General features: G+C 40.6%; 1 protein-coding gene across 2 annotated transcripts; it reads right to left on the bottom strand.

Annotated features, from left to right (window-relative positions):
- Nucleotides 1-389: 389 nt before the first annotated feature.
- wdr4 (WD repeat domain 4) lies at nt 390-22,134 on the bottom strand. Of its 2 annotated transcripts, none has more exons than XM_035175050.2 (11): nt 21,980-22,134; nt 20,442-20,507; nt 20,052-20,198; nt 19,783-19,939; nt 18,089-18,201; nt 13,368-13,428; nt 12,797-12,901; nt 7,899-7,963; nt 6,864-7,050; nt 3,773-3,842; nt 390-721 (listed from the first exon to the last, which is right to left on the bottom strand). In XM_035175050.2, exons 1-11 carry the CDS (start codon nt 22,060-22,062, stop codon nt 543-545), a joined length of 1,233 nt encoding a protein of 410 aa, XP_035030941.1. In that variant the 5' UTR covers nt 22,063-22,134; the 3' UTR covers nt 390-542. The 2 variants fall into 2 exon arrangements, with proteins under 2 accessions (XP_035030941.1, XP_035030942.1); XM_035175051.2 differs by having other exon boundaries at nt 22,054-22,121.
- Nucleotides 22,135-23,125: the final 991 nt, after the last annotated feature.

Consider the following 23,125-nt stretch of genomic DNA (forward strand, 5'->3'; position numbering starts at 1 on the left):
TAAATGTGGCAAGTTCTCTTAAATCACTCCTACACATTACTTAACAAATCTGTTCTTACAAACGGTTCTTGCATGAGGCCCAATGTGTTGTAGATGTAATTTCAAATCCATAAAGGTTTTCTGAGATATTGCGTTCACAAGCATGAGACAAAAGAACAGAAGAACAGGCAACCCATATAATACCTCTGGCTCGCCTGACGCTGGCGTGGAGGTATAAAAATGTGGCAAAACTCAATTAAAGTTTAACTATTGTGCCAAATCACAACATACATTATCTAAATGCAATTTACATAGTTAATAAAGTCAAAGTAGAGAGTGAAGAGCAGCAGTGAATGTGGGGAGAGGTGCACACTCACAAGCAATGATGAAGGCAGAAACAGAGGCCACAGTTAAATGTCAAAAATGTTTATTTTGAAAAAATCAATTTACACAGGCAATGTGGCAAAATACACACTTTCAATGCGGTTCATCAATGCACACATTCAACTTAGATTCATTCAAGAATCAAACAAAGGAAATAATAGTGCTGTTGATTAGTAGGATCATTGATTTACAGCTCCTGATGTGACCTTCTTGGCCCTCTTGTTGTTAGTCTTCTGTGTTATCGTCCTCTTCAGCTGCTGGTCCTCCAGTCTCTGCTGCTTCTTCTGTAGATATACCGTCACATTGTCAAAACTAATTTTGTACAGATGCTCGAACCGGTTGGTGGTCCTGGTGGAGGCTGTTGTGTAAGAGAACAGTAAGAAAGTTGGTGACAAGAACCACAGCTGCACACATTTTAAAGGGTTAGGGTAATACAGTGTAATCCAAATGTTCTCTTAAAAGTCCCACAAGAAAAGAAAATGTCATATATACACGTGTTTGTGTGTGTTAGCAGGGCAGTTGCTTCTGATGCTTAGTGACCATCACCAGAACAATTGAGAGTGCACTGCAGTTTAAGGTAACTTCAGAATGTATGAAAAAAATCAAACCTTCAACTGCTGTTGATGAGCCAAGTTAGCTCGGATGAACTGGCAAACACCAGGTTATACTGGATTTATATATATATGTACACTACCGTTCAAAAGTTTGGGGTCACCCAGACAATTTCGTGTTTTCCATGAAAACTCACTTTTATTTATCAAATGAGTTGCAAAATGAATAGAAAATATAGTCAAGACATTGACAAGGTTAGAAATAATGATTTTTATTTGAAATATTAATTTTGTTCTTCAAACTTTGCTTTCGTCAAAGAATGCTCCATTTGCAGCAATTGCAGCATTGCAGACCTTTGGCATTCTAGCTGTTAATTTGTTGAGGTAATCTGTAGAGATTTCACCCCCGCTTCCTGAAGCACCTCCCACAAGTTGGATTGGCTTGATGGGCACTTCTTGCGTACCATACGGTCAAGCTGCTCCCACAACAGCTCAATGGAGTTGAGATCTGGTGACTGCGCTGGCCACTCCATTACAGACAGCATACCAGCTGCCTGCTTCTTCCCTAAATAGTTCTTGTATAATTTGGAGGTGTGCTTTGGGTCATTGTCCTGTTGTAGGAAGAAATTGGCTCCAATCAAGCGCTGTCCACAGGGGATGGCATGGCGTTGCAAAATGGAGTGATAGCCTTCCTTATTTAAAATCCCTTTTACCTTGTACAAATCTCCCACTTTACCAGCACCAAAGCAGCCCCAGACCATCACATTACCTCCACCATGCTTGACAGATGGCGTCAGGCACTCTTCCAGCATCTTTTCACCTGTTCTGCGTCTCACAAATGTTCTTCTGTGTGATCCAAACACCTCAAACTTTGATTTGTCTGTCCATAACACTTTTTCCAATCTTCCTCTGTCCAATGTCTGTGTTTTTTTGCCCATATCAATCTTTTCTTTTTATTGGCCAGTCTCAGATATGGCTTTTTCTTTGCCACTCTGCCTAGAAGGCCAGCATCCCGAGTCGCCTCTTCACTGTAGACGTTGACACTGGCGTTTTCGGGTACCATTTAAAGAAGCTGCCAGTTGAGGACCTGTGAGGCGTCTATTTCTCAAACTAGAGACTCTAATATACTTGTCTTCTTGCTGAGTTGTGCACGGGGCCTCCCACTTCTCTTTCTACTCTGGTTAGAGCCCGTTTGTGCTGTTCTCTGAAGGAGTAGTAGTTCACACCGTTGTAGGACATTTTCAGTTTCTTTGCAATTTCTCGCATGGAATAGCCTTCATTTCTAAGAACAAGAACAGACTGGCGAGTTTCACATGAAAGTTCTCTTTTTCTGGCCATTTTGAGAGTATAATCGAACCCACAAATGTGATGCTCCAGATACTCAACTAGCTCAAAGGAAGGCCAGTTTTATAGCTTCTCTCACCAGCAAAACAGTTTTCAGCTGTGCTAACATAATTGCACAAGGGTTTTCAAGGGTTTTCTAATCATCCATTAGTCTTCTAAGGCGATTAGCAAACACAATGTACCATTAGAACACTGGAGTGATAGTTGCTGGAAATGGGCCTCGATACACCTATGTAGATATTTCATTAAAAACCAGACGTTTCCACCTAGAATAGTCATTTACCACATTAACAATGTATAGAGTGTATGTCTGATTAATTTAATGTTATCGTCATTGAAAAAAAGTGCTTTTCTTTGACAAATAAGGAAATTTCTAAGTGACCCCAAACTTTTGAACGGTAGTGTATATATATACTGTACATACCTACATACACATATATATATATATATATACTGTACATACCTACATACATATATATAAATATATATATACACACACACACACGTTCGGAAAACAAGGGTCAGGTCTTGTACATTTCATGCATACTTTCATGCACCAATTTGCATAAGTGTATATCACAGGTATAAAATAAGTTCTACGGAGTTAAAAATATACATTAAAACAACCTACATTTAAATAGAATGAGAGTGTATGGCCACCATCTATGAAACAGAAATGTCTGTAAACCACTGCATGGCAATCGTTCTCATAGCATTTGACATTTTTTTAACCTGGACTAAAGTAATGGGCTGACATGCCTAATCCACTTTCCCCTGCCATTTCTAAAGCTACTACACAAGCTAAAGAGGGACAGAAGCTTTGCTCAGATACATGTGCTGTACTATGTCATGCTGTTTGTGGTGATCTAATGTATTCTGGTTCCAGATCTCTGTTCACATGAACCTGAAAAATAGACAATTTGTATGCTATATTTAGGGTAATAGCAGTTTATAGCCTTTATGAAATAATGATGGAGCATAATTGATATGTAGACAATATATTTTTCTTATGTAACATTGTCATTTTTGAGCCATATATTTCAAGGGCAGATTTATGGCCAAACTTAAACTGTTTAATGTGTACAAAATAAATGTCCCCAAAACAAAAGTATATATCAAATGGTGAATTGTGTGCAGAGTACAGCCCTTTGTGACATAGTTGTAGTTGAGGTGGGAGGAGAACCACAGCAGGTTGAGCCAGAGACAGTTTTCCAAGTCACTAAGTCAACATTGAGTGATCCACAGTTTGACATGCTGCGTTCATTAGATCATTTCAGATGTTGCACTGATGAAGCAGATCATCATGAACCGAAATGTTCTGTATGTAGTCTGTGTAAGCAGCTCAAGATGCTTAGGGTGAGTTGGCATGCGATACATGATACATGTCACATGACCTCACAGTTATTTCTGTATAGAGGGTACAAGTGGGATGAGAATAAGAGCGCAGACACTTAAGATGCACTGACAAGCCAAAATGCGTTTGTGTGTGTGTGTGTGTGTATTTCATGACTCACCTTCAATTGTTTCCCAATGTGGCATGAAGGCTTCAGTGACTCTGTGGAGTTCAGGGCTCTCAGGATCACACTAGATGAAGCAGGAGAGCACACAGGTCATTGAGAACCAGTGCAAACAGGATGGAATTATAATTAGAACATGTGAACTACACCAAACTGTTTTTGAGTGGCTAGGTCAAAGATCAGAGCCCATAGAACATCTATGAACAAGAAGATATCAGTACACAGAGACATCCATCCAATTCTTGTAGAGCAAGTGAATACTTTCGGGAGCAAATCTGTCAGAATTTAAGATAATGCCAAATCAGATGCGAACTATGTGACTTAAAGGCATAGTTCACAAAAAATGTAAATTGACTCATTATTTACTCAGCACTATGCCGATGGAGGGGTGGGTGAAGTGTTTGAGTCAACAAAACACTTTTGGAGTCTCGGGTAAACAGTGTTACAGCCAAATCCAATACAGTTGAAGTAACTGGTGACTCCCTCTTCAGACGTAATAAAACAGAAAAAAAAAAAGCCTCCATACTGCTCGTGTGGTGTCATCAAAGTGTCCGTAAACCCTGAGATTAAAATTTGACTCGAAACTGCGTCATTTACACCATGTTTTTAGCCTAAATGTCCTCTGATATCCTCCTCGGAGCCACGTTCACGACTTCAACTGCACACACTGCACACAAGCTCTCACCCAAGGGTATGCGTTAGCATCGCTTCTACCGGTAGTGGACTTTTAGGCTTAAAACACGGTGAAAATGACGCTGTTTTGAGTCGAATTTTAATGTCTGGTCTTCTGGACACATGGATGACACTACAGGAGCAGTATGGAGGCATGTTATGTTTTTTTTCTGTTTTATTACATCTGAAGAAGATGAGTGAATTCAAATTTTTCGGTGTTTGAGTTGGTTTCCTAATTATGTTTTCTCCTCCCAATGAATTGCATATTTGACGGACTAAACATGTGTAACTTTAGCTGAAACTTTTGCACAAAATTCAGATGTGCAACATATTTGTGTGTGAAAAGGTTTTCAAGCATGGGCGTGCCCAATTGACACGATTGCGCCCCCTAAAGTGCAGCCACTGTGGTACGTTTTACCAAAATGTATGAAAATTGTTGGGCATATGTATCATGCCCAGATGTACAAAAAAGTCAAGGGGACCCCTATTCCAAACCCAACAGGAAGTCAGCCATTTATGATTGAGTGGTTTTTGGCGAAAAAACTTTACGAAGTTCTCCAAGAGGATTAATAACATTGACTTTAAATTTGGCCGGTGCAATCTAAACACCTTGATGATAAAAAGTTATGCTCTTTTTTGTCAGAGGGTATGTTCGTGGCATGGCATCGAATTTCAATGTTTTGCCATGGAACAGGAAGTTGTAACTTCAGTGCACTTTATCCAACCTGCACCAAACTTCACGTTTGATAAGCATCCTGGCCTGAACACATCTACATACCAATAATCTGACATAGTAATAGGGCCACCTACTGGCAACAAGAAATTACATCTTTTATACTGAAATGTACTCCTCATAGCAGGTTGACCACATCCAGCCACATTTAGACATGGTCAATGATAGGTTCATGAATCTTGTGTGTTATCGTTAATGCTGTTGCCGTGGCAACGCGCCAAAAGTTGATGTTTAGTTTTACAATTGATTGCATTTTTGGGGGGCTAAACATGCACACGTCGGAAATGAATAACATTTACTTCCAATATGGTTCTTGCATATAGGTGTGGCAAAATGGCTCGATAACGATCCCTACAAAATGTCAACAAAGCAGCCCCAACGGCATGTTTCACAGACATGTATGAAACTCGGTAAGCATATGTATCATGGCCAGACTTACAAAAAAGCGTTTTGGACCTAGGGCCGGGGCGATAAAACGATAGCAATAATAATTATAGTATAACATTCCTCGATAGAAATTTAAGACATGGTCGATATAACGTCGCTAGAACTCATTCCATCCATGTTTTGACAGACAACAGGAACAGCCAATGATAATGAGAATAGCCCCGCGCCGAACCAATCACGTGGCTGGAATAGTGTCACAGCTACGTCAGGTTAGGTTGATGCACACGGCACAGAGTGTAGGCGGAGCAGCACACATGCTAATGTCTGGATACCGTGTACATACAGGCCGATGTTGCTCAGACATCTTGGTACTCCTAACCACGTTCTCACATAGGAGTTTGATCATTCGCTCCATGTTCTCAACTCTTGTGAGCGGAACGTCGACTACTGTAGGTGTCCACATCAGTCGGGGTATTAGGCCAAAGTGACAAGGAGTGGTCAGTCGGAGCAAGCCTGAGACTGGGAGATGTTGGTGGAAGTGGGCCAGTGGCTTACCGTCCCATCACATATTGTCACTACCACCCTAAGACCAGACCTGATACTCTCTCACTGCAGAAAGATCCCAACTGGGCCCCAAGATGCTAGGGACATGCACCCAGGTCTGATTCGGCCTGTATGATTGATTACAAGGCCCAAACCCCCAACGACTCTAAGGTGCACAACTGAAGTTATGTCCCTAACATCCACTGGTGGACGCTAACACCTACTAACATCTAATGGTAGTTGGTAACTTAAAATGTGCAGAAGACCTTCAAACGTACAAGGGATATTCACCATCTTTCCCTATATTCAAAAAGATTTGTAGAAATACACATATACATATATATACATACATATATATATATATACACATACATACATACATATACTGAATGTCACCTTTAAATAGTACGAAGGTCAGCAGTAAACTATCTAGGTAACTAAATTATTTTGTAGTTTTCCAAAAATGTTATGGAAAACCCATAGCCCTTTTCAGTTATTAAAAATTGGTAAAAATGTATGCTTTCCACCATAATTAGCATTCCTTTGTTCAATGCTTATTTCAAAACCATTGCGACATTACACCATGTAAATCTCTGTAAAACTTGGAAAGACAAGTGCTCCAAACCATTGATCAGTAGTGAACATCTGTAATAATTTGAAAATCCTTCTGTGGATTTTGTGCATAAAGCAGCCAACATTAATAATATCAACTTAGGTCAATGTCTAAATGTGTGTACATTTATCGAACTGTACCTCCCAGGAGCCTTGTCTGTGTGAGAAGATTTGGAGTGGTGCATCATTTGACTCCATCAGCACCCAGAGCCGTTTCTCTGAGTCAAAGGTCATGTCGAGGGGACAGTGTGGCAAGGACAGCCGACTATGTGGCATAAGCTTCTCTTTACCCACCAGGTCCAGGGTGAAAAACTGAACTGCAGATACTCTGGGGACACATAAGAAACATTAGTGATCAACTGGTCTCGGAGTGGATCTATCTGTATTTTAGAGGCCAATTCTGATTGTGGAAGATTGAGTAATTGATGATTTCACTGATTAGCCAGTTTCTCTGCAGACTGATTTAAGAATCAGCTCTATAGCCTGGGAAGAGGTGTTGCTGTCATACAAAAGATAAAAACAGCTTCAATAACACAGTGATGCTGAAAAGGATAGAGTAAACTTAGATGAACACATTATAAGGCAAACACTGTGAGAAACAACATGAATCTAGTTCACAAAGTGACTGAAGAAGAACCTTTCACAAGAAACCTCAGATACACACTTTCCTACTGTGGAGAACAGAAAAACGAGAGAGGGTAAACCCACTTTTTTTGCACAAATGAGATACCAATCTTTATTTTATCCAAATACACATTTCTAATGATTTTGTACCATATTTGAGCAACAATGGATATGAAGAACAGCATGTTTTTTATATTATGAATGGAGTAGCTCATACAAACATGAGAATGTATGTGGAAATTAATCTTTAATACTTCAGAGTCCTTCCATGTTTCTTTCAGAGATGAATACACATGGTTAAAGGAAAAAACATGTTTTTGCCAAGTGTCAGCTTGGGGCTTGAGTGGGACCAATTGGGACAGCAGACGGTCCAGGCTTTTGATTTGCAATGGAGCAGAGAGCACACTAATCTTCGACCGAGCTCAACTCCAATCCACGGTTCTTTATTAGAATTCTGAACTTATCTCATCAATGTCTCTGACTGTGTGGTCCAAAAGTCTGATGATTTGACATGAAAAAAAAACCAAAGGACCAATTAACAGTTAGACTCACCTTTCACACTGCACAGCAATGAGACATCCATCAGGGGAGCTGGTGATACGACACACAGTTGGGCTCTGGAAAATAAGACAAACAGAAAGTGGATCAAATGACAATAAATGTTGACAGCTTTTAACTATGTTATTTTAAATTCATGTTCCTGTTGGTAAGTTTAAGTTTAAGATAATTAACATTTGATAGACTAGGGTTGGGTACCGAACTCAGTACTTTTAAGGGTACCAACTGAATTGGGTATCGATTCACGTTAAATCAATCGGAGCCAATTTTCGGTACCTGATGCCATAGGGGATAGTTCACCCTAAGAAATTTTGGGAGAACTATGCCTTTAAGATGAGATGGGAACTATGACGACAGAAACAGAAAGATCAACGAGGTAAATTCATTTGTATTGGAGTAGCTGTATTTTCTAAACCAGATACCATTCCTCATTTCCCATCAAACATCAGTTAATACAGACAGCTAATGTTCTATCTTGCCATGTCAAAGCAGTGTTTCCCGTTAATTATCTAGACCAGGAGTCGGCAACCTTTACTATCAAAAGAGCCATTTTGCCCCCTCTTACACCAAATTAAATTCGTCTGGAGCCGCAAAACATATTTGATAGCACAGCTTATGAAGTTTTATATATATAGTTATACTCAGTGTTGTGCCAGTTCACACTTAAAATTAACTAGTTCAAAGTTAAGTTCATGCAGATTAAAATGAACAAGTTCACGTTCATTTGTTCCATTTTTTATTGGGATGATTTAGATGACAAACTTACGATCATGTGGTTAGTTATTAATCGATGGTCCTGACTGTGAGCATCTAGTCTCATGTTGTACCGAGCACAAAATGTTGAAGAGCAATTTTTCATGATGTTTAAATGCAGTCTCATAAACTCTGGAGTGAAGCAAACAAATAAGGTCACTATGGCCTATTAACACTGAAATGTAATCGTTCATCTTTGAGTCCAAGTGAACATTTGTACCAAATTTGAAGACATTCCCTCAAGCTGATCTTTAGATATCATGTTAAAGAAACAAACAAAAACCAATTCCCCTAGAATGGGCCCTTTATATTGAAATACTATATATTTACATCGGGGGGGGTTCTCTTTATCGAGGCCGCCATGTTTCTTGTATTAGCCCAGACTGGACAAACTAAACACCCTTTGAGTTTTTATCAAAACTGAAGGTTACCACAGGTTCTCTTTCATGTTTGGAAGGGGAGGATAAGGTGAGGGGGATTCAGCTGCAACCTGCAATTTCATCACTTTATGTTACTAAATTCTACACACTGCAACTTTATAACATGGTGTAAATGATGCTGTTTCGAATCGAATATGAATGTCGGGGCTTGCGGACCCTTTGATGACACCTCACGCGCAGTATGAAGGCATGTTGTGTTTTTTTCTGTTTTATTATGTCTGAAGAAGGGGTCACCTTGGCTACAACACTGTTTACCCCTGAAAAGTTCAAAAAGATCTACAGTTAGGGAAGTGCTGAAAAATCAGCTGAATGGAAAGAACAAGGTCTGAGCCATTAACACAGCCAGTCCTCAGATACCTAGCTGGTGTAATTACCTAGCCAAAGGAGGAGATAGACGCCACTAATTTCAAAACAAGGAAGCTCCTCACAATGCATGGTGGGTTTCACCCAAGTCTAGCAACCTGAGGCTGTACACTGAGAGAAAGGAGGGAGGCTGAAGAGCACGAGAGCCACTATCCAGGATGAAACAAGGAAATCCAGGACTACATCAGGAAGATGGCCCAATCTGACGAGCTGCTTTGTGAATACCTCAGACAGCAGGAACCTTATAAACCAGGCCATAAGCACAAGATTCATAGAGACCATGGTCTACCACAGTAGACAAGACCCAAGGTGCAGGCTATGCAAAGATGCCCCTGTGACAGTCCAGCACATAGTAGCAGAGTGTAAGATGCAGGCAGGGATGGCGTTCACTGAGTACAACCAAGTAACTGGGATAGGGAACAGGAACATCTGTGCAGAGTATGGATTAGATGTACCCAAGTCCCTATGGGACAGAACTAGAACAGATGTAGAGGGTGAAATCCAATGTGATCACTCTGGTAACTAGGGGCTCTGACCCCCAAACTGGGTGAGTTGCTCTAGCCGATCGCAGGTACAACATCTGAAGCCTCTATCTAGAAGAGCACAGTCCAAGGGAACAGCTAAAACACTGCGCAGAACCCTCAAACACTCAAGGACCCGAGCTTGAGGAATTCAAACAACCACATGTAGCGTGCGACGGAGATATTATGTGTGTGTACCAATTATTCAAGTAGAAAATCTTTACTGATGTATATTGTATAATTTGTTGAGAACAAAATGATGTAACAACTTTCGATGGAAACCTAAATCATCAACCCATTGTGGGCTGGATTCAAAACCACACCGAAAATCTAAGTAAACATTTTAAATCACAGGCTGATCCAGCTGATGAATTTTGTCACAGCAACTAATAATGTTACTCAGTAGTGTGTACGGCCTCTGTCAGACCTGGATCAGGGCATCAGTGAGCTCCTGGAATGTCTGCGGCGGTACTTGGTGGCGTCGGACACACCAAAACTTAACGTCCCATAGGTGCTCAATTGGATTTAGGTCAGGGAGATGTGTCTTTAGTCTGCGGCGGAAGATGTGTAGACTTTCTGCACCAAAGCAGGTGAAATTTATTCACAATCACTTGTGTTTCCTAAATGGACAGATTGATATCCCTGAAGTTTAACTGACTTGTTGTTTTATTGTGATGATTAAGTGTTAACCTTTTTGAGGAGTGTACATAGTCAGTGTTGACTCACAGTACTGTCGGTCAGTAGTTGGTCAGGCTTTACCCTGCCCCCCTCTGCAACTCCTGGGACTCTTTGACGCTCCACACAAGGAAATACACAATCCTCCAGAGATTCGTCGTCCAGGGACCAACACCACAGACGCTCTACCCAGGTTGGAATCACTACACGAATGGATGATGATTTCGAGGGCAAGGCAGCTGGACTACTTCACAGACCCACACACAAAAAGAGCTGCTGTGCTCAGGCAATGGACTGACTAGTCCATTGCCTGAGCACAGCACGCGTAGTTGAGTTGTTATGATTTGATTGTGGCTGGATTGCTGGTGTGGATTTTACTATGAATTGTATTCTGACAGTGATATGGGTGTGAGTGGGGGTGTTAACATGGAGGAGTGCCAGGCAGGCAAAGACAGTAATGTGATAATAGTTTTCTGATCGTCACAACATGTCTGTAATTCCAGTATGGCCCCCTCTTCAAGCGGAGGATGGCCATGATCAGTGATCTTCCTGCCTGGTGTTGAACACCTCAGGCCAGGTGTGTCTAAATTGTAGGTTTATGCCACTAGCAGTAAGAAAGGCAAGACTGGCAGAGATTGGTGGGGATACTGAGCTGCTGCCTGCTGTAGGCAAAGGACGCAGGCGTAGCACGGTGATGCGTGAACCGCCTAAGAATGTGAGGAAATTGCGGCTAGATGAAGCTCCTGTTGCAGCAGCTCCCCAAAGTGCTTTTTTCAAGAAGGCACCACAGCCCTCTGCCTTTTCAGTCCCTCCTTGGAAGCCCTATATTGAAGAGCTTCAGAGGTGTTGGCCAGACCCTAAATTGCTCTCCCATCATACTAGTGATGGCTGGCACATGTCAGAACCATGTCGTTGCACCCACCATGCGCTGCCAGTGGTTCCGGGTCAGATGCTTGGGCCAGCTGCACAGCAGTGTAGAGCAGCCTCCAGCCTCCGCCTGTACACTGCACACCAGGCCAGGCAGCGTTTGTGACACTGGTGGTTAGTTCTCCCCTCTGGTACTCTCTGAGGGAGAGCACCAGTCCTCTGGGGAAGGATGCCTTGGAGCACACTTGGGCAATCTGCCTCCTGTATTACTTTCCTCCAATCCCACTCATTCGGGCAACACTGGACAGGGTCCAAGAAGGGGGCCACAAGCTACTACTAGTAGCCCCAAACTGGTCGGGCAGACCATGGTTTCAAGTGCTTCTGAAACTACTTAATGTGAGGCGGCCAGACCTTCTCGCTCTGCTGGATGGGCATATTGGGCATCCAAAGTTCACAGGCTTTTCCACCAGGTCACTCTACGCTAATCGGTGGAAACCTTTTTCCCCAGGGGTGCAGCACACACAGTGAGGTCCCGGGGAGTTGCTTGGGGGCTGCTATTCTTCGTTTCCTGCAGTCATTGTTGGATGCCGGCAGATGTGCATCTACCTTGAAAGTATATTCAGCTGCCATCTCAGAGAGAGAGAGAGAGTGGACAACCAGGCAGTAGGGTCACATTATGTGATGGTGGATTGTGGATCGTGATGTCAGCTGATCATGGACTATGTTTATAACAACACTGCTCCTGTGGTGTCATCCACTGTCCGCTGTTATCCTCCTACGGATCCACGTTCGCGTGTGGTTCAGAGTAGGCATTTAGGCTGAAAACATGGTGTAAATGTAATCGTTTTGATCTTGGGTGACACCACAGGAACAGTATGGAGGCATTGCATTTTTTTTCTGTTGTTTTTTTACTTTTGGAGAAGTGGTCACCATTTACTTCAATTGTATTGGATTTGGCTGTGGACTCACAGGTGTTTTGTGGACTCAAACACTTCACCCACCCCTTCATCAGCATAGTTGTGAGTAGATAATGAGTCACTTTTAATTTCTGGCTGAACTATCCCTTTAAAGACAGCCAAACAGAGCTGCTAATCCTTAACACATATACAGTCTGTACTTAACATTGATTTTCAAGGGTAGATTGTTTTAGCAGTTAGCATACCAACATGCTAACCAATTCATACTCAGTCAATTCATACTTTTATATATTCTTTTCTGCATTCTTAGTGTGTATTGTTTTTGCAGTGTTGTAGTGCAATCATGTCGTGGTTACCTTCTCTTTGTCATCTTTAGAGCTTGGTGTCTCTTCAAGTTCTTTGAGGTCCCAGCTTTGCAGCCTAAGGCCAGACTCATACTCCCACAGCTTCACAGTCCCGTCCTGACAGTCACAAAAACACGTCACATTACGCTGAAAATCCACTGGTTTTTAAATTGTACCTGATGAACACTCTGAGTTAACTTTGATGATATACAGTCAAAGTTTTCACCTGTTGATTTTTGCTGCATGTAACTTGTCCACAGTACAACCTCTTGTCTTATTAAGCACCATGTCTTGAAATTGTCATTGTTTACATGGCTTTGCCTTGCCAAAATTAAAAAGTAACTTAAAAAATAAATGATTGATTTTTTTGTTGTTGATTTTTTTGCTCTTCTTCCAACAATGATTCAATGACAGAAAATCTTGTCAATGATATTTATATCTTTAATTTATCATCTAGAGCAGCAGGGCTCCATCTGATTGGCCAAATATATTGAAATGCAGATTGGAATGCATGGCACATGGAACATCATTTATCGCAGTTCAACCACAGAGCAAAATGCATGTGTGTGTTGATGTAACTAACCCCTGATCCAGACAGCAGACAGTGGGGTTGAGCTGATGGGACCAGCAAGGCACTGACAAACCTGAGAGAAAATAGGTAAAAAAAACATTAACACTAATGAAAAAAATTAACAAAAAACTGTAGTGAGCATGCACACAAAACAATCTACTATATATATATATATTAGGGGTGTACGATATTAGGAAATCATGCGATATCGATAACGTTGTTTAATATCGCGATGACGATATGACTTGCGATAAATTAACATAAACAGTCCCTGGCTATGGACGCAGAGACCACAGACGGCTCCACAGCCGGGAGAAGGCGCACAGCCTGGTCACAGCACCACCAAGTCTGGGGCAGACACCAGGGAGCCATGCACAGCTCCACTATGTCCAGTTACAGTGTTAATGTGGGTCTTTTCTTACATGTTCGGATCGGGAAAAGTAAAGCTCGGGAGTATCTGTGGACTTTCTCTGCCTAGCCTCCTAGTATAATGTCCTCAGAAATCCAGGAGAATCAGATGTGCGAAAACAGCAGGGGAACCCCCGCTGACTGCCCCGTGAGCAAGTGGCGAGGATTGATGATTCTAACGCGCGACAGACACAAAAATGAAGAAAACTCAATGAAATTCAATATATTTTCCAGTGAAAAAGCAATGACACACTCAAGAGAGTTTTTGGCGATAAGAGCAGACACCGGTGTTGTTGAGAAAAATCATGTGATCTCTGCAACGGAGTTAATACGTCACCTCCTGCCTGCTGCACTCGGCTGCTCCACCTCTCACCTGAATAATACGGAGGATTTGTTGCTGTTGTGAACTGAGAATCCTGTCATATATTATTCTGAAATTGGCTATTCTGTACTTATGATTTAGATGACAAACTTACGATCACATATTTAGTTATTAATTGATGGTGTCAGATCATGAATCTGGATTGCTACGGTCACTTTAACACCTGGCTCAAAATGTTGACGACTCATTTTTCATCATGTTTAAATGCAGCCTCAACAAACAGTAAACTTCATGTACTGATCATCTCCTAATAACTTAAGATGAGTGTTGGTCTTTATGATATAAAGTGAGTGCAGGTCAGCAGGAGTGTGAAGGTGTGAATGTGTGGTCCCATTCTGAGGAGTCTGGGAGCACACACAGTTTCTGTGTAGTTTTATTTGTTGTATAATTTGTTTTCCTATCATTTCCATATGCAATATGTGTGCCGGAGTGAAGGTTTACAGAGAGACCTTGTCTGGCTTTCGTCAAGCAAAGGGTATTTATTTTTGACATTTACTGTAACTGACTGATTGTTTCATTTATTATTTGGGTTGGGTTTATTTTGTTCTTTATGTTCAAGTATGTATCGTGTTATTTAAGTTAGTAATTTGTTGTCCTTTTAAACGTAGCGACTCACCTCGCGTAAATGCCTGTAGCCTTCACTGAGCGGACCGACATAATAAATACACAGAATCCCTTGCTTCCGGTCCTGATATAAAACACCTGCCGTGCAGCTGCGTCTTGAGGATGGCAGCAGCAGAAACGACAGGACGCCAGCTGTACGGTGATTCCCTATCTTACGGACGTATTAATCCTCGTTTAACACCCCTCGCCGAGCGGAATGAGGTAGGAAGCAGGTTTTTTATTCCCTTTGCTACAGGTAGCGCGGAATGGGAGTCGCTATGTCACATTAACCCGTCAAACTTGTCTCACGTGGTTATTTCTTTGCTTAGCTGATGTTTAGGTATTTTAACGGTTGTATTTGTCTTTTATTAAATGATTATGTTGTACTTGTTGTCTTTCTAGTTTTACGGTGCCATGGAGAAATGTTGAATAAAGAGCCGTGACGCATCAGTTTGCCAGCCAGGGGCTGTTACATTTACCTATTTATTTATATCATATTTTGTTTTTTCATTCATATTTAATTTTGGCACTTTTGGTCCTCCATACCTAAATGAGAATGACCAGAAGTATTTCAGCGGCAGCTTTTGACAAGAGCTTATTCTCCGTCACATCTGTTCAATCAGGAGTCATGTTTAAGAATAATCGTAATAAATATATAGCCAACACCTCTCCTCTCACCTTCCCTCCCTCCACTCCTTCTATCCTCTCAAACCACTCCCCCTCTCTCCCACTGGGGATTGACTGACCCTCAGCCCAGGGGGCAGTCTGTTCTCAACAATACCCCAAACCAAACCAAAAATATGGACCAGCCAGACGGCAGCTAACCAGAACCGTGTTTCCCTGAGTAGGGATGTTGGGATTACCCGATTTTACGATAACCACAGTTTCATAACGTCACGGTTTCATAAGCGTAAGAATTGTAAAAACTACGATATCCAACTACGGTGTCCTGTCTCTTGCAAGTCACGTTATTTGTGTGTGCGCCGTGCAGTGAAATCTCTCTGAGTCACGTTTTGTGTGTGCGCCGTGCAGTGAAATCTCTCTGAGTCACGTTTTGTGTGTGCTAGCCACTGAAACGTAACTTGAGAAGAGGGAACTGATGTAACAGCCTTATTTCCACCAATGCTGGCCAAACACAGCAGGTGGACAAATCCTTGTTTACCTTCAGTTTCTGGCCAGCTCCAAAGGAGCAGCTGACACCCCCCCCCCCTTTCTCACTTCTTATTAACCATTAAAAATGTAGCCAAGAGTTTTATTCACCTATACTGCAAGGTAATAGTATAATAAGGACATGAAGAGTGTGTGGTTGAACCAGGACACTATGACCGTTACATTTTTTACAACTAGTCAACACTTAGCTCCCAAAACAGAACAACCTCCGGCAGTGACCCTTCACAATAAAGGTCCCAAACAGATACACTGCTTATGACAGGAAACAAAAATTGACTGACTAACCTTCCACAATAAGGCAACTAAATGAAATAGCTTACATAAATTATTTTTAAATAGTCAAACCTTACACTATAAAAACTAACTGGATATAGTTGATGATAATAAATATTTTATTTCATTAGCTATATTATTAGCTTTATATTATCTCTATATTGCTTGTTGTGTCTTTTTCCCTCTATAGTATCGTGAAGACCAGACCAGAAGTCCTTTGGAGTGATTTTTATTCTAAAGCACCCTCTTCTTAATGTTTGTGTTGCTTAAATATTCTTTTGACATTTTACTAACTTTTTCAATGTAATGTTGTGTAGTGTACAATCATTTTTTTGTATCTTGGAGTGCATTAGTATTAGAGCAGCACAATATATCATGCAGGTATCTCTGACTCCAGAGCTGCAGGATTCAGACAACAACAATTATTATTACTACTATTATAGGAATTGTTGTTGCTATCATTAATAACATCTTTACACTCTTTTTGTTTTCATTATAACTAGTCAGAGCTGAAACCGGATGGTGCACAACTGTTCCTGGTCTCTCTCCCCCTTATCTCTCTCTCTTCTTTCCCCTCTCTTCCACCCATCTCTCCTCTCCATTTTTCTCTGCTCTAGGTTTCTTCCAGTTAATAATTATGTTTTTTCTCTCCACAGTCACCAAAGTGCTTACTCATTGTGGGGTTTCTCTATAATTTTTAAGGTCTGAACCTTCTATGTAAAGTGCCTTGAGATAATGTATATTATGATTTGGCGCTTTACAAATATTGAATTGAATTCCTGATATCGTGCAGCAGTAATTAGTATCCCCTTCCATTATCGTGTTATCATCCTGTGTGTTTGTCAGTCATTTGTAAAGAACAAGTGACTACTCTATGCTTTGTATACTTCAGTACTGTAGTGAACGTAGTTAAAAAAATGCACACAATATACTGTATGTATCTTACATATTGTAAGATTCTGTTTCTGTTAGGGATGGGCAAATCAATCCCAAAATGTTGATACTACCAATACTCTGAACTCCTTGTGACAATCGATTGTGGCGGCAATAGGATCGATATGAAGGGATCTGTTTCAGTTTCTCTCTTCTATGTTGTTACCTGCGCATAGAGGAAAAGAGCTGTTCACTCTAAACACATAATCTTGTCATGAACACCTGTCTCCTGTTCATGTCCACTTTTAACTTTGCCAAGTGCCATACAAGGTAAGCATGTCAAGAGAAGTGATGTATGTTCAACAGGTGCCTCTCAGTGAGGAACTTCTTGTTGTTGACTGGAGAGTGTCCTGCTGCAGGTGTTGAATAAAACTAGAAAAACTGCTCTCTTGTTGTTGATTCCTTTGTTATCCCGAAGTTTATGGTATTGCCCACCTACGGCTGGGCGATAAAATAATCCCTGACACGGTGGCAAGACGTAAGGACACAATGTGATTTAGAAATGCATATTAAGGCTTAACTATCCAATAGGAAGCAAACACCTACATGTAACATAGAGAGTGACAGCAATTCTAGCCATTCATGGATGTGCTGTTGGAATGGGTGACGTAGAGGAAGATAGATGGGGATGCTGTGGGAGACATCTTGAGACTTGGGGGTCACAATTGCTCATGTTACTCTGTTAGTGTTTGTATATTGTTCCACCTTCTGTTCTCCTTGATGCATCAAGTCTACATTAAAATCTTCTGCATAAGACATTAGCTGCTGCCTGAGTTCTCCTTTCACCAGCTTCCAGAAAACTACCATAACAGTCGCACTCTGGAGCCCTGCAGTAGTATAGTAGTATTGCAATGATAAAAGTGTACATTTCTCTCATAATCACACCATTTTGGAACCACTGTATTATATTAAATGGAGTGTTCAAGAACTTGGTGATTTTCCTCCTTTAGGGTAATTTACTCACTGTTGATGTCCCAGGCAGAAGGACTGGATGTTGTATGGACACCTGAAGTGGCTCACTCTGATCTTCTCATCACGGTCAGCTGTGATGATGTATTTGTCATCTGGTGACATAGTCTGAAAGACAACAGAAGGGTTAAGTGAACTGGAACTTAGCAAGAGTACTAAACAGACCTGTATTGTTAAATTCCTCAGAGAGCTCAGAGCACAACCAGGAACCAGCTCCCAGTCTGGGTTCAGGAGGCAGACACACTCTATACATTTAAGGTTGAATTAAAGCGCTCCTTTTGAAAAAGCCAATAGTTAGGGCTGGCTGATATGAGCCCTGAGCCATTCCCTTAGTTATACTGCTCTAGGCATAAACTGTTGGGAGAACTCCCATCATGTTCACTTTTTACAGCAGGTGTAAGACGGGACCTTAAAGGCACACTAAGAGTGGGTGGTTCTATTTGTACTGTTCTGCTCTGCAATACTTAAAACTGATCCACTGTCCAAACTTGCCATCAAATCTCACTTTCCGCTCTTTATGCAAATGCACACATAAGTCATTTCGGTTTGCAAAGACTAAGTGTGGCTGTGAGAAGCAGAGGAAACCGTTGCTCCCACAATGGTCATTAATGCATCAGTGATTGAATTGAAACACATTTTAAAATCAGCTGTTCTCTCTGTTCCCTCTGCTGCTCCTCCTGCACCACATGCAGAATATCATTCAAACCTAGGTATTTTCGTACATGTTTTTGTCAAGTTGTTATAAAGCTGTAAAAAACATCAAGGTAAAAGTCACCTAGCTCTACAGACATCACTTCCACTTCCCCCTATTTTAAAGCAAAAACACAAATAATTGTATATTTTGACACATACATACATACATACATACATACATACATACATACATACATAATCAGTTGGCGGTAAAATACTCACAAATTTGCAGTGCATGGATTCGAGAACAATGCATTACTTTGCAATCTGATTATGCAACTGGTAGGTTGTTCTTTTGGATTATTGCTGATTAAGGCAATTTCACACCCAGTTTGATTTCAGATGTGGTCGGACAATATGGTGTATGTAACGTTTTGTTTCAAGAATTTGACACCTTCAGTGTCTCTGTGTTGATCAAATTTTCATCCCCCAAAACTGGGTCCCTAAGCGTACTACACCCAATGCATGTGCACATGTATGCGCTTGAGCACAATAGGAGTTCTGCTTGAAACAGCTGCCAGTGTCAAAGACCATGATACTTGCCTATGACTCAAACTAGCAACAGCCTTGACAAAAACACTTTTATTGATTGACACACATACAGACCGATCAGTACTGAAACATGATAAACATCATACATGCTAAAAAATATATATAATATCATAATTCATATTTTAATTGTGGTAAAAACCAAGACAATTCACATGTATTTGTTGGGACTCGGGACACCCAGCTTGACATTGAGACAATATGGTTAGGGTTAGAAAAACCGGAACATCTAGTCACTGTAACTATATCTGCTATGAAAGGACATATGATGTAGCTATGTAAGACAACTGTGTGGTGAGATGTTTGTCAAAAAAGTCTGAGTGACTAATTAGCTGTAATTGTGGATCTTTAGGCACTTGCACATAATGACACACTGTTAACAATTCTCTAGACTACACTTGTGATGGTGCTATTTGCCCAGTGTTTATGCAGCTTAGTGTTCCTTACTATAGCTAGCAACATGGACAGGTGTCCCATCTTCAGCTCACCGTCCCTCTGCGGTTCCACCACTGAGAAGGAGTACACGTCTCCTGATTTATCAGCCACCAGCAGCTCATCCTCAGCCTTGCTGAACACAAGGGTCGTGCACCTCCTTGCCACCCATCTGTGTAAGTCACACATAGCTATTATTAATAGATCTGCTATTATTAATAGATCTGCCATTGCACATCCTGCATCATTACCTGTACAGTACAAGAGTGAGTTTTAAGTTGTACCTGATGCTGATACACTGCCATGAAGGCTCACAGTGAAATAAAACTAGTCTCTTGGTGTCATCAGTCAGTGCCACCAGATTTCCAGAGGGAGACACTGTGAACGCAAGGACTGTGTCACTTCCCATTTCCTCTGAGGCACCATCATCACTGATGACAGAGAACACAAGCCACAGCTGTTATACATGGATATATTTAAATTACACTCTGTTAATATTTCCATAATCCTATTATTGAGACCAGAAAACTATGTATTTGACCTGTTTTGTTTTTGGTTTGTTTCTTTTATTAAATTTAGAGTAATCCCTTTCTTTTTGTATGCATTATTTTTCTTAGCAAAGGATAGATGCTTAACATTTACTTAACAACCCATCACCATCTTCTTGTTTTTACCTGTTGTCATTCTTTGTATTCTTCGGCCTCTTCTCAGCAGTGCTGCAGTCAAAAACGAATGGTTCTCTGCGATAAAGTAGAGAAGAGCAGATACAGTAGTTTGATATACACTCAGTTCAGTCTAACTTCATAGCCTCAAAGTTGTATTTCCCATATACCAATTCAATGTGAAATACTGCTTCCATATACTTATTTTAAAAAAGGAAAATGCTGCATAGGAGCTCATACCTCAGGTGTTACGGCCCATAATAATTATATATAATGCAGTTTGGTAGAAATTTATTTTTCTCTCAGCAACCCTAATATCTTTGAGTGGGCTGTTTTCAAAGACTAAATCTTAAAGCCTTTTTGAACACATTTTAACATTTGTCACATCAATCTGGATTACTTATACTCCAATCATGAGGGCTTTATTTCATTGTCCAGTAACCTGAAACTTTTTTAAAATCATTTTAAAATTTGGGGAAATGGTCAGATCAACAGTTCAAATCCCAAGTGTGTGTAGTTTACTATATTAAAAGGGCCCATATTGTGTAAAATACATTTTCTGGGCTTTTACTATCCATAATTACTTTAAGAGGTCAGTAGGGACCCTCAAAGTATACTTCGCAGACTTTTTCAGTCAGTCCATTCTAAGAAATATGTTATCGAAACGTCACGTTTCGTACTTCCACAGAAGAGAGGAGGTGGAAATACACATTGCAGCGGTTTTTTCGACTTTAAACCACTGATATATCACCTTAGGGGTACCAATACCTCAAATTAAATCCCGGAAAGGTGTCAAATATGGGGCCTTTAAAATTGCATTGCTAGGGCTGAAAGCAATTCAGCAGAGAATGTGTGGTGTTTAAGACTGAAAAAGTCAAAACAGACATAGAATATTTGTTTCTTGACATATCACTAAGTAACCAATCGTTGGCACCATTAGGGTTATGTCATTTGTTATGTAAATCATTCCTTTGTCATTTAAGACTTTTGTCCTTAATTTAGACAAAGTTCTTGTTCAATAGCTTGTGTTTACACTAAGTCTATAATGATAGCTCTGGTTTCTCGTAGGAAATGAAAGTTTTGAGTTGGCACTACAGATGAATCTTGTAATCAACCACACTAGCTTTGATATCAACACAAGTCATATACTACCTTATAGACTTATGTGACTAATATGAGACTAAAATCTAGCTACAGTACTTTAACACGCGGAGGACAGCACTTTCTACCTTTTGTAACTATGATTACGGTCACAACTACGACCATCACTTTGTAGCTCAAGACGGCATCACACGTGACATCATGCTAATGGTGGTAACGATGATGATCCTGCGATGAAGACCAAACTGTGTCACTCAGTTGCTATGTCGTCTCACACTTTTCAAACATTTACGGAAAAATAACAGTTTGCAACTCGCAGTAACAAGTCAAACGTTAGTCAAAGACTGACAGCTAGCTAAAACTGCGGTCCGGTCCGGACCAGTGACCACAACGTCACACATCTGCCTGAGGTCATACATGATACAAGACGCTTTCAAAATGGTTCTAACCTGTTCTGTTTAGTGTGAACTGCAACGAGTTTCTTGTCGCAGGTGGAAATAAACCACTTTCCACAGAAACCCACCGCTGTCATGTTGTTGGTAGCACGCGACAATAGCTCACACTTCTTCTTCTTCTTTTGATTTGATTGGTGGTTGGCAAACTAGCTTATAGGTGCATCACCGCCACCTATCGGACAGGAGTGTAGAACGTCAGATCGGAAAATCTTTCACTTCATCCACGGATCTGAAGCTCGCCTCCCTCCTGAATAACAGTTTTGCCCATTTAGTTAAACAGATGGTAAATAACACTGAATAACACTATTTCCTTTAAGGGTCTTCTCTCCTTTTGTGTCTATGTTTTGTACTAGATTCATATTTATACTATAGGCCAAACAAGACTCTGTTACATTTATTTATTTAGCTCTTAATAAACCTATGCTAAATAATTAATGTTATTATGGGTCAAATTTAAGGCCAATGACGCTGAACTTTCATTTGGATTGTCACATGTTTATGTTAATTATACTGGTATTTTCTTTAAATGATGCAGAGCATGGTTCCCCTATGTTGCTGCACTCTTCTTTTCAACTGAACTTACTGCTCACTTTTTCTCTTGTTCTTTATTAATGTTGTCTTTGTCTATAGTTTCTCTTAATACCAGGGGTTTGAGGCAGAATTGTAAATGAAAAGCCTTGTTCTTATTTGCTGAACAACCAAGAACTCATTCTACATCTTCTGATGTCAACTTTGGGAAATCACAATGGTGTGATGAAATTTGGTTTAGTCATGAGTCTTATGTTACTTTTGGTAAACCCTACTGGAAACTAAATTACTCCTTATTGGAACCCAAATCAGTTAAAGTAGAAATAAATGTATTAATTACTCGATTTTGGGACAAGGCTAAGACAAAGAAGTCATATTGCACTAACTGGGAGCTGTTTAAGTTTAAGACAAGTACATTTTTAAGAAGGTATGGGAGCTGTGTTGCTTAGTCTAGAAGAGCTGAGGAAGAAATTGTGTTCATTAGAAATTACCTCATTTTATCTAAAGCCCCCAGAGGACGTCTCAGAGGAGGACAGGTTGAATCTATTGGACCCTCAGAATAAACTAGATGAATTATATTGAGGAAAGGCAGAGGGAGCCTTTGTAAGATCC

The sequence above is a fragment of the Hippoglossus stenolepis genome, chromosome 13, assembly GCF_022539355.2.
Source record: "Hippoglossus stenolepis isolate QCI-W04-F060 chromosome 13, HSTE1.2, whole genome shotgun sequence".
Classification (NCBI taxonomy): Eukaryota; Metazoa; Chordata; class Actinopteri; order Pleuronectiformes; family Pleuronectidae; genus Hippoglossus; species Hippoglossus stenolepis.

Bases quoted from the DNA above. Each gene is read 5' to 3' on its own strand.
- wdr4 (XM_035175050.2), bottom strand. From the start codon at position 22,062: ATGACAGCGGTGGGTTTCTGTGGAAAGTGGTTTATTTCCACCTGCGAC. The intron at 12,902-13,367 runs GTTAGTTACATC...TGTGACTGTCAG, and splicing joins GTCTGCTGTCTGGATCAGGG to GACGGGACTGTGAAGCTGTG. The intron at 3,843-6,863 runs GTACAGTTCGAT...TGCTTCATCTAG, and splicing joins ACAGACAAGGCTCCTGGGAG to TGTGATCCTGAGAGCCCTGA.